A 12,473-nucleotide genomic window follows, 5' to 3' on the forward strand; every position below is an offset into this window, starting at 1 on the left:
AACCTTGTGGACAGTCTTCCCAGAAGACTTGAAGCTGTAATAGCTGCAAAAGGTGGACCGACATCATATTGAACTCTATGGGTTAGGAATGGGATGGCACTTCAGTTCATAGTATGAGTAAAGGCAGGTGAGCGAATACTTTTGGTAATATAGTGTATTTGATAACTTTAAGTCTGGTTTCAGAGCTCTCTACACAGTACTACACTGGTGGCTTAGGTTAAAGTTACAAATGACTTATTCCTTGCTGCACATAAAAGTGGACAGTGGACCAACCCAGCCTTTTACAGTGTCTTGAAACTTGGGTTGGCCTGAAAGGATCTGCCGTTAGGTTATTGCACTCATATCGGTCTAGCAGAACCTTTTTGTCGTTGTTGCTGGAAATCCTCAATCTTAAGTTACCTTTTTCACTCATGGTGTTTCAAAGGCTCAATCTTGGATTTGTTACTGTTCTCCATTTATATGCTGCCCTTAGGTCAGGCTATTAAGATAATGTACAGTACTAGTATCGTTATGCTGACGACACCCAGTTATATGTCCTGTTACAGTCCACTACTCATTGCAGCCTAACCCAACTTAACTACTGCCTTTCTGATATCAATTGCTGTACTCAACATTTCCTCAAACATAAAGATGACAAAGTGGAAATCCTCTTGTTAGCTGGACCCAGTCCTGTCAGGGAGACAGTCTTCAATCTGGGAGCCTTATATAACATTAACATTATTTGACATTGATTTGATTTGATTTGATTGTTTTGATGACCACGGGAGAGAGAGCTGATTAGTCCTGTTTCTTTCAACTTAAGTTAATTTCAAATATTAGATCTTTTTTTCCCTGTATAGTTTTCTGTAATGCCCTCTACTCAGGTAGTGCTCAGCCCTCCATTGCCTTCTGCTGGTTCAAAATGCTGCTGCTAGGATTATCAAAGTTTCAAGTAAAAGAGATCATCCAATCAATCCAATTCTGGCCTCACTGCATTGTCTTCCTGTTCATTTTCACATTGATTTTTGAATTTTATTGTTGATTTTCAAGGCTTTACACGAGCAAGGATATCAAGGATATCATCTAGTAACCCATCAGAGCCTTGGCTTGGATCAGCTGATTAAGGCCCTCTGGTCATTCCCAGAGCCTGGTTTATGACTAAGGGTTATCCTGCTTTTGCATGTTGGTCCCCCAAACTCTGTAACAACTCACCTGCTGAGATTATGTTTACTATATCTATCATTGCTTTTAAATCTCTTATTAAAAAACTTAAAAAAGCTGTCATACTATGTGATTTTTAATTTTATTTTAGTTTGCTTATTTATACTGTATTAATACATTTAAAAGACTTTATTATTACAAGGCTATATATGATTAAAAACCTGACTGTTGACCATTGAGTTTCAGCTCCAAGAGCCTTCCTCTGGTCACCTGCCATGGATTTATCAATTCACAGCACAGTTAGGCTGCTGATATGTCCGAGTCATAGATTGTAACTTCAAACCTCAGTCAGATGCAGGATCACAGAGTGAGGCAGACGAGACTAACACATTCAACTAAACAAGGCCTCTGGCCCTGCACTCTCTCTGCTACTAGGAGATGGAGAGGGAGGATGGCAGGTTAACAAGGGGGATGTGTTTTGGTCATTTTGCTAACAAGGGGGATGGCATCCCCACTGATCCCCACTCATATCACTTGCTGAGAATACGGCACTGTTACTGTGTAAGAACTGAAGATCAAGAACTACAACCACACTTGAATGTTTTACTGATTTAAATTTTTATTTGCACAGCTTTCTGAACCAACAAAACAGTTGTTGCTCCTCATTTCTGGTTGCAGTGTCTGATTGGATGAGTTAACAGCTCAACAGCTTCATGGCACACACAAAGGGACGTTGACGGTCACAATAAAAGTCATTCCAGAGACTTGCAGCTGTAAATGACAAGGGGGACATGATTTAGATCAGATGAAACCGCAAACAAGATGTGACTTGCGTTTGCATTTAGATGTTTGAGAAGCATATTTGAGGCACATAACCAGATTGAGGGGATTTGGAAAAGTTACTGTACCTCCAGAGTTAATTTCAACACATGCTTCTGTGCCTCCACCGTTGTTGGGCTCTCCAGAACCCCACGCCTCGAAGTCAAACCTGGAGCCATCAGTCCAGAACCACAACCCATTCTGTTAACAGAGAAAGAGAATCAGTTGTTGTAGTTGGAGACCTGCATAAAATTGTAACACTCAATACTGCCTGATGGATTTTGCATATTGCAAATATCACATTATTAATGCAAGGAAATTACCTCTATTATCCTTATCTATGGTGCCAGAGTCTCTTCTCATATTTTTATTTCATTTTATGTACACATCAAACATCGTAAAGTGACCAAACCAAGAGCTGAATTTACACACAGCATCAGATTCTTGAGTGTATTCCTTTGACACAAAAGGAATACATCCATTTGAACAGTTCATGCTTTGGCCTGAGTCCGTTTTATTTCCTCAAACATATAAATGTGCCTGACAGGGGAAAAAGCACAGCACTAAAGTGGATTGATCGGGGTAAAATGAAGAATAAGCTACCTCAGAAATATCAGTGGCACCAATCCAGGTATAGGGGAATCCACCGGTGGTCCTCCTCACGAGCTCCTGGATGAAACAGTGCTCCTCTGCACTGTGGATGGAGACAAGGTTGGCACTAAGGTGCAGACAATAGCGCTGGAAAAGAAGAGAGAAACTGCACTTAATGCAGACAGACACAGCTGGGCTTCAAGTGTCTGCACTTCCAAAATGCAAAATGCAGATCTCAAGCACTGCGGGACTTTGAAGTAACAGTTATATTTCAAGTGGATATGAAAAATTTGGATTGAACCCTTCGGGCTTTACTTCTGCCTGTGCCCAACTGTGTGGGCTGTTGATGAAGATGAAGCATCGGGAACCATGTGGGGACCAGCCTGGTGGACAGGAGCTCCTGCTCTCCACACCGTAACTCAACATTGTGCCTCTTGCCATCTCCTGAGCCAGAGGCTCCTCTTCCTCCAGACTCTCTTCCTTCACAGCCAGAGGTTCCTCTGGCCTCCCCTCTGGCAGAAAAATATGAACCCATCAATGATGATCAGGTTGACATAAACATATCTTCACAAGAAGACTAGATTTTAGGAACAATGTGGTCTTCATGCTCAAATGCATCTAGGAAAACAGGTCCTGGTCTTAAATATGTGTTTATTTTTGCAAGGAAAAATACAACCATAATGGCATATTGCACATAATTCTTTTTAACACTGTATCAAAGAATTTAGTGTATGCTGTTTGTAGACTGGTGCATATATATATATATATATATCTGTTGGGTTTAAATGTCTGGTTCATGTGCAGCTCAGCAATGTTGTGCACAATCTGGACTCTGTTATAGTTTGTGAAATGTTCAGATCTCAAACTATATAGCTGAGTCCAAATGACACATAACAGAGACACAAACTTAAATGGAGGACTCTGGGGTCTGATGAATTCAGGTCCCTGTCCAAACTATTCTCTCTTACCTAGAGAAATGTTCTGCTGAGCAGCTGCCATCTCCTTCACTGGATCTGCAGCAGGAGAGAAACATCAGTGAGGATGAGTCCTCTGTACTGTGCACACTCTCATGTTTTACTGTCTCAGTGCTTTGTTGACACAAGAACAGGAGATAACATTTTCTGCTGGGCTATTGCCATCACCATTTAGCAGAAGAAAAATATTATTTCACGATTCTTTCTGTGCCTGCTGTCATAAAAAATGACCTCTGCCCCATGAGGTATGCTGAGTAAATGGAGGGTTCAGTTTTTATTCAGTGTTTGTTGGAATTAATAAAAAAGGGTAAAACTGAGGCTTTATGAGATGTTAAAAGCCTTTCAATGGCTGGGGTGGGAATACACACTATCAGTAAAAACATAAGAGGAGACGATACCCAGGGCTGTAGAACGGACTTCATCCAGAGGCAGGGGCTCCTCTGCACTGGTCTTCACTTGGGCCTCTGAGGTAAGAAGAGACAAAGGCTGTGAGCAGCAATAGCAGAAACAAGCAGCAGCAACACCTTTAACAACAACAACAACAATAACCACTATACATGATATGGTATAGCACTCTCTCTTGTGTGTTATTGTCAGTGTTACAATATTGGCTCCCACCAATCACAGAACTTAATATTTTTAGTGGCCAAAACAAAGCCAAAAGGCATCGTCCCTGCAGGTTTTGTCAAAACTGAACTGGTGGCATTGATGATGCAAAATCTGACTGAAGAATTTTCATGTCAGTTGGAGACTGTGGGACTTAGGATCCTTCAAAACAGAAACTTTGACCTTTAACTGTAATGAGCTCATTTAGCCAATATTCACAAGTGTCCAGAATGTTTATCTTAGAGCTTCATGAAAGTTATGAATAGTGACTGATTTCAGCACAAGTGAACAAACAGAAAAATGATGAGAACTGCAGTGTTGAACAGGCTGAGAGTGTAAAAGGAGGAGTGAGGTTCAGTGTTTTGGTGAGTCTCACCTGTTGCAGTGCTCAGAGCAAAGGCAGCACAGAGAAGAAAAGCAGCCAACATTGTCTATAGTGGTGAACTGGACTCCTGCAGGGAGAAGACAACAGTCAGACCAGAGCAACAACCAGAGACCCGACCTCAGCTCCTTTGGAAAGCAGCAGACTGGATATACTGTTACACACACACACACACACACACACACACACACACACACACACACACACACACACACACACACACACACACACAAGCTGTAATGAAATGCCCCCCATTAAGATGCATGTAACCCAAAAATGTCTCACCTGCTAGAATGAATATTGCAGCTGAGTGTCTGTAGGTTCTGGAAAGCTGTGGGGAAAAGAGCTCTTATATACAAAAGCAACAAGGAAACCCCCCTGGATTATATTTTCACTGATAAACTGATATCACCTCAACGTCATATCTGTCAGTGTCATAAATTCTTGCTGATACTAGAAGTGTTTTGGCAACAACAGCAATCTTGGCATGCAAATATTTTTTAAATTTAAGTTTTATTAGCTATATGTGGGTTAACACAGGGTCAGCAATACAAAGAAATGTGCTGGACAAAAGTCAGATCAGCTCAGCAGTAAGAAAAACCAAACAAAACATTTTAGCAGTCATCACATACACCGTATGGTGTATGAAATCAAGCAGCTAGCCATGCAGTCTGCCTTTACACATATTTGTGAAAGAATGGCTTGTTCTAAAGAGCTCACTGAGTTCCAGCGTGCTGCTGTAATAGTTAATGTAACAGGATGCCACCGGTGCAACAAGTCAGATGGTGAAGTTTCTTCCCTCCTAGATATTCCAACATCAGCTGGAAGTGGGATTATTGCAAAATGGAAGCATTTAGGAACTACAGTAGCTCAACCACCAGGGGGCAGCACCACATAAAGTTACAGAGAGGGGTTGCCGAGCGCTGAGGCACATAGAGCCCTATCTTGTGCCACCCGCTACCCGCTGCCACTCCCCGCTACCCGCAAATTGCGGATTTAGGAACTTCCGCTATCCCCAAATGGTATCTTGCGCTACCTGCTATCCATTAGGCCAAAGAAAAAAAAAAAAAAACTTTGGGTTCCGGTTCCTTGTCATTTAAGGGCATGAATAGGTAGGGAATTTATTTTATTTTTTTTTTTTTAATTTTATTTAGCATTTTAAGGATGGGTAGGAGGGATTTATTTTATTTTATTTATTCATGGGAAGGATGGGTAGGTAGGGATTGATAAAGCAAGAAATTCCACTAATTAACCCTGATAAGGCACACCTGTGAAGTGAAAACCATTTCAGGTGACTACATCTTGAAGCTCATTGAGAGAATGCCAAGAGTGTGCAAAGCAGTAATCAGAGCAAAGGGTGGCTATTTGAAGAAACTAGAATATAAAACATGTTTTCAGTTATTTCACCTTTTTTTGATAAGTACATAACTCCACATGTGTTCATTCATAGTTTTGATTCCTTCAGTTAGAATCTACAATGTAAATAGTCATGAAAATAAAGAAAACGCATTGAATGAGAAGGTGTGTCCAAACTTTTGGCCTGTACTGTATGTCAGTGCGCTGCTGTAGCTGGAAAGTTTTTCTGCCTTTTGAACTCGTACGGTGCCGGTGCAGTTGTTGTAATGTTTTTTCTTGGTGGTGCAGGTGCAGGTGAAACGACTGGAGGGGTTGTGCCACCCAGATTTGCTTCCCTCCATGTAATTTTCCCTAGACATACGTTCATATTCCACACAAATGGGAATTTAAATGAAGATCGATTCAAAATATGAGGATCGATCTTTTCAACACAGGTCTATCCTGAAGTCAAATACACCCATCACGCCCACCACCATAGAGCCAGGCTCCACGGTGGGGTACTTGCAAACCTACAATGGCACTGTTTCACCTCTTTCACTACATCTGCAAGGGTTTTCTCTTGTAATCGGATTATTTTCACTGGTGGTTTGCAAGGACAACACACACACACACCGTGCGGAAGTCCATTCTTTCCAGCCAGTGCTGTCGCTGGTGTGTGATTCCATGAAGTTACACTATATTACCAAAAGTATTCGCTCACCCATTCAAATGATCAGAATCAGGTGTCCTAATCACTTGGCCTGGCCACAGGTGTATAAAATCAAGCACTCAGGCATGCAGACTGTGAAACAAGACATTTGTGAAAGAATGGGCCGCTCTCAGGAGCTCAGTGAATTCCAGCGTGGAACTGTCATAGGATGCCACCTGTGCAACAAATCCAGTCGTGAAATATTCCACAGTCAACTGTCAGCTCTATTATAACAAAATGGAAGCGTTTGGGAACAACAGCAACTCAGCCACGAAGTGGTAGGCCACGTAAAGTGACGGAGAGGGGTCAGCGGATGCTGAAGCGCATAGTGCAAAGAGGTCGCCGACTTTCTGCACAGTCAGTTGCTACAGAGCTACAAACTTCATGTGACCTTCAGATTAGCCCAAGTACAGCACGCAGAGAGCTTCATGGAATGGGTTTCCATGGCCGAGCAGCTGCAGCCAAGCCACACATCACCAAGTGCAATGCAAAGCGTCGGATGCAATGGTGTAAAGCACGCCGCCACTGGCCTCTAGAGCAGTGGAGACGCGTTCTCTGGAGTGATGAATCACGCTTTTCCATCTGGCAATCTGATGGACGAGTCTGGGTTTGGAGGTTGCCAGGAGAACGGTACATTTCAGACTGCATTGTGCCGACTGTGAAATTTGGTGGAGGAGGAATTATGGTGTGGGCTTGTTTTTCAGGAGCTGGGCTTGGCCCCTTAGTTCCAGTGAAAGGAACTTTGAATGCTTCAGCATACCAAAACATTTTGGACAATTCCATGCTCCCAACCTTGTGGGAACAGTTTGGAGCGGGCCCCTTCCTCTTCCAACATGACTGTGCGCCAGTGCACAAAGCAAGGTCCATAAAGACATGGATGACAGAGTCTGGTGTGGATGAACTTGACTGGCCTGCACAGAGTCCTGACCTGAACCCGATAGAACACCTTTGGGATGAATTAGAGCGGAGGACTGAGAGCCAGGCCTTCTCGACCAACATCAGTGTGTGACCTCACCAATGCGCTTTTGGAAGAATGGTCAAAAATTCCTATAAACACTCTCCTCAACCTTGTGGACAGTCTTCCCAGAAGAGTTGAAGCTGTAATAGCTGCAAAAGGTGGACCGACATCATATTGAACTCTATGGGTTAGGAATGGGATGGCACTTCAGTTCATAGTATGAGTAAAGGCAGGTGAGCGAATACTTTTGGTAATATAGTGTATTTTCCGAAGTTACGCAAGAACATCACAAATAAGGCGAGTGCAACATACATCAAAATAAAAGCCCTGCTTAACTTTTGACCAATGCCAACAAGGTCACACTCGGTCGCATAGTGCCCTTATTTTATTTATTTTTATTTTATTTTTACACAGAAGCCAATAAAATAATCTGACTCAGGGGTTAAATGGGACACTCGGTCGGGAACCGGAACCCAGAGTTTTTTTTTTTGTCTGGCCTTATGCCGACTCCGTCATTTGTGCCTGGAGATGTGTCCGTGAGATAGTGATAGTGCATGTGTTTCATGCACTATCCCTAAAATTGCCATCTTGCGCACACAGGGATAGCGGATAGCGGGTGGTCCTGACCACCCGCTATCCGCTATCCCTAAAGTTTGGGCTGTTACGAGAGCGCGTCCAGGCGGCTTCAATGCGCGCTCCGACGGAGCCTCGCCACACACACGGTCGGACTGATACCGGGACGCCGCCGGAATGGACTGAGTATATTACTCATATCTGTTTAGAGGAAAGACTGTTTTAATTGGACACTTACGCCAGCACGTTTTATTGTTTTATCATAAGCCAGCAGCTGTGCTATATTTTTATTTTTAATATTTTATTTGCCCAATCTACCTTGTCAATAAATTAGTTTACACACAGTTCCACCTCTGCCTCTTGTGTGTGTGTGGTGTGGCCCGGGGATCTTACTCAATCAGTACAACCTTGTGACACGTCCACTTGGACACATGTGGCTCCACCTCCCGAATTAACTCGCCTATAATATAATATATAATATGTATATATATGAAGCCAACTTGCTTTAGCCTCAGTAGAAGCCCTGAGAAAATCTACCTCCCTCTCTCCATCACGGGTTTAGGATTTAAGATTTAGGATAGCGCATCCTGCCCTTAAAGGCAATGGCACCTGGCACACTGATTGGTGTAACTGGCATAACGCCCAAAACACGCCTATGCATAATATAGCGGGTAGCGCAGGTGTTTAGGTGCGCAAGATAGCAACTTTTGCAGGGGAACGCCTCTTGCGCAATGCTAAATCCCTAAATAACGGGTTTAGGGACTTTGGCGCAAGATAGGGCCCATAGTGTGTAAACGTGGGCGACGCTCTGCTAACTCAGTAACTGCAGAATTCCAGACCTCCTCTGGCATCAACACCAGCACAGAAACTGAGCACTGGGAGCTTCAACACGTGGGTTTCCATGGCCACGTTTCCATGGCGGTGGAAACGTGTTCTGTGGAGTGACCAATCACTCTTCTCTATTTGGTGGTCTTATGGACGAGTCTGGGTTTGGTGAATGCCAGGAGAACGTTCCCTGCCTGACTGCATTGTGCCGACTGTGCAGTTTGGTGGAGGAGGGATAACGCTGTGGGCTGGTTTTTCTGATACGATACGATTGAACGATTTATTGTGAAGTGAATTGTGAACTTGATTAACAGTCTTGTAGTTCGGCTGTGTGTGGGGAAGCTTCTTAGGGAATCCGCCGTAGCTCCCGGGCACAACGAACCCCCCTCAGGACCCTACGAGGACAGGAGAGGAGAAGGTAGAGAAAACAGGGTGGGAGGGAGGGGTGCAGAATACGAGACTGACAGAGGAGGAGAGGGTTAGGAGAATTTAAGCAATGCCGGAAGAGGTGTGGTTGTGGTGTGGTCCTGCTCCTGAACCTACACTAATTAACTTCAATAAAAACTTACCAGCCAGTTTGGCCAGTGAGTTGTATGTATTGTACTGTTTTGCTGGTGACACTGTTGGGGATTTATTCAAAATTGAAGGCACACTGAACCAGCATGGCTACCACAGCATCCTGCAGCGACATGCCATCCCATCCGGTTTGCGTTTAGTTGGACCATCATTTATTTTTCAACAGGACAATGAGCCCAAACACACCTCCAGGCTGTGTAAGGGCTATTTGACCAAGAAGGAGAGTGATGGAGTGCTGCGGCAAATGACCTAGCCTCCACAGTCACCGGACCTGAACCCAATCGAGATGGTTTGGGGTGAGCTGGACCACAGAGTGAAGGCAAAGGGGCCAACAAGTGCTAAACACCTCTGGGAACTCCTTCAAGACTGTTGGAAAACCATTTCAGGTGACTACCTCTTGAAGCTCATCGAGAGAATGCCAAGAGTGTGCAAAGCAGTAATCAGAGCAAAGGGTGGCTATTTTGAAGAATCTAAAATATAAAACATGTTTTGAGTTATTTCACACTTTTTTGTTTACTACATAATTCCATATGTGTTCATTCATAGTTTTGATGCCTTCAGTGAGACTCTACAATGTAAACAGTCATGAAAATAAAGAAAAAACATTAAATGAGAAAGTGTGTCCAAACTTTTGACTGGTAGTGTATATATATAAATTTCATTATACACGACTGATGCAGTTCTGTCTTTCCACTTTAATTCTGGATTTTTTAATTATAGTATGATGTTCCCACCAGAACAGTTGGTGGATATGTTTTAAGTGCCAAAATACAGCCAAAAGTTAGTATCCTAGATATCACATGGAGAGAAGAACACTTAAATGCCAATAACAAGGAAAAAAACCTGAATTTTACATGTTCACAGTTAACTATCTAAATGAAATTCAAAAGACGTTGGCAGTCATTGCTGTGGAAGTTTACTGTTATTCAGTCTTATCACTTTGTTACAATAAACTTCCTCATCACACTGCCAAATTGCCTTTATCAAGGACACTTGACTCCAAACTTTGCCATTATTAAGTTCTTGTGATCCTGTCACCATGTATTTTTTTCAACAGAAGTTTTTGAGAGTAATTAATATTTGAATAATATTCATGGTGTGACAGCAATTTGAGAAAACAAAACATGCATATTAGTATGAGATGATTTTTCCTCTTAGTACTGCTTTCGCTGTTTCCCAGATAAGTGTTGGTGAGGTATTTGCTGTGTTGTTTGTTTCCATAAATAGTGTCCATTCTTTCCTGAAATATGAGTCGAATTCTTTATCTTGGAGTAAGGATGTATTGAATCGCCATCTTGGATTGATTTTTGCTTCTGTTTTTTTGTGCATTATGAAACTGATTGGTGCATGATCGGATATGATAATTGGATGGATGGTGGGGTCGGAAATATCTGTCATTATGGAGTTGCTAGTTAAGAAGTAGTCAATTCGTGAAAATGATTGGTGAACCGGAGAGAAGAAAGTGTATTCCCTGGTTGACGGGTTTTGTAGCCTCCAACTATCGCCAAGACCAAGGTCCATCATGTACTGGTTAATTATTTGTGGTGAGTGCCAGTTTCTGGTGTGATGCGAGCTTGTTGAACTATCGATTGGGCTTTTTTAATGAGATCACGGTAGGACTGTAGTCTGGTGTCCCACAGCTCTGCACACAGAGAGACAGCCACAACAATGCTTTCCTCCATTGTTGTTTTGCTGTTCTGCCAAAATCCACCAGTGTTTTTTCAGATTCCACTATTCTCTCCTATTGGATGTGCCAAGGTGACGTCACAGGGTGCTGCGCCCAAGTTAAAAATTTTCAACTTGGGCGCAGCGTGCACGGGTGCCAGCGCCAGCCACGTGCTGCGCTCAGCTTGGCCCAGACCTGTGCGCCCTCGCGCCCCGTGATCACCTACACAATGAATGGCTGCACCGGCCAAGGTCTGTGCCATGCGTGTGCTATGTGGAAGCCCCATGACTCCTCTGACCATGAGATGCGCCCCCCCAACACATCATGTGACTTGGCACCGCAAGTGACAAACGTGTCTTTCTTTATTTGGTTATTTTATTTGTTATTTTCAAGACAGAACACAAAGGGAGGGCGCCAATGGGCATCAGAAAATTATTATTATTATTATTATTATTATTATTATTATTATTATTATTATTCTTCCCTGATGGTGACTGGCACTGGCGGTGCCCCTCCAGCAGATGGTGCCCTAGGCGACCCCCTGTACAGCCTATGCCAAGAGCCGGCCCTGCCTGCCTGAGTATTCTTGATTGTCACTGGTTCATGATACCTGTGCTTGTTGTCAGCACAGCCCCACTTTGAGTGAAGTAGGCTTTCCTACAAGCCAGTTGTTCATTATGGATTAACTCAATCAGTAGTAGATAGAGTACATCGTCGTCTGGTTTTCGTAAAGCAATACATGGCTAAACATTTTATTTGATCAAAAGAACTGTGATATTTAATGAAAATGCTTTTGTACATAAAATAGGAAATGCTCATAGGATGTAATTCCATGACATAACATTAACATTATCGGGGAAAAAAAATAGATTCTTATCATTTGTGGATTTACACAGGGTTCCTGTCTAGATTTCTGTAAAGCCCTCTACACAGGTATTACTCAGCCTTCCCTCCATCGCATTCAACTTGCTCAAATTGCTGCTGCAAGGATTAGCACTGGTTCAAGAAAATTAGATCATGTAACGGCTATTCTGATCTTCCTGCAGTGCTTTCCTGTTCATTGTCATGTTGATTTTAAAATTGTAGTGTTGACGTTCAAGGAATTTGATCCCCACCACTGGCAGCTCTCTCACTATAGAGCACATAACATCCTTGTTTTGGCCAACACTGTTGATTTAACGTTGGATATTATCCTCAGATGCCAAATGGTGAGCAGAGCCCAAATGTCTTTATTTGACCAGGGCTGCTGGTTGTTGTGCATTTTTCTTTTCTCTGTTGTTTTAGGTGGTAGGGAGGCTCAGGAGGTGGAACAGACATCT

General features: G+C 42.9%; 1 protein-coding gene across 1 annotated transcript; it reads right to left on the reverse strand.

Annotated features, from left to right (window-relative positions):
• Positions 1-1,798: 1,798 nt before the first annotated feature.
• Positions 1,799-4,880, reverse strand: LOC115365320 (ladderlectin-like). The gene is made up of 8 exons (XM_030060279.1): positions 4,798-4,880; positions 4,507-4,582; positions 3,923-3,988; positions 3,519-3,563; positions 2,866-3,062; positions 2,563-2,697; positions 2,049-2,160; positions 1,799-1,911 (listed from the first exon to the last, which is right to left on the reverse strand). The coding sequence occupies exons 2-8, from the start codon at positions 4,556-4,558 to the stop codon at positions 1,835-1,837; spliced, it is 684 nt and encodes a 227-aa protein (XP_029916139.1). The 5' UTR covers positions 4,559-4,582; positions 4,798-4,880; the 3' UTR covers positions 1,799-1,834.
• Between the last annotated feature and the right edge of the window lie 7,593 nt (positions 4,881-12,473).

Source organism: Myripristis murdjan, chromosome 1 (assembly GCF_902150065.1).
Source record: "Myripristis murdjan chromosome 1, fMyrMur1.1, whole genome shotgun sequence".
In the NCBI taxonomy this organism is placed as follows: Eukaryota; Metazoa; Chordata; class Actinopteri; order Holocentriformes; family Holocentridae; genus Myripristis; species Myripristis murdjan.

What these genes read in the sequence shown, in the direction of transcription:
- LOC115365320 (XM_030060279.1), bottom strand. Translation starts at nt 4,558, where the DNA reads ATGTTGGCTGCTTTTCTTCTCTGTGCTGCCTTTGCTCTGAGCACTGCA. An exon ending in AGTCCGTTCTACAGCCCTGG is followed by an intron (nt 3,564 to 3,922) that starts GTATCGTCTCCT and finishes CTCCTGCTGCAG; the next exon opens with ATCCAGTGAAGGAGATGGCA. An exon ending in ACAGTTGGGCACAGGCAGAA is followed by an intron (nt 2,698 to 2,865) that starts GTAAAGCCCGAA and finishes CTTCTTTTCCAG; the next exon opens with CGCTATTGTCTGCACCTTAG.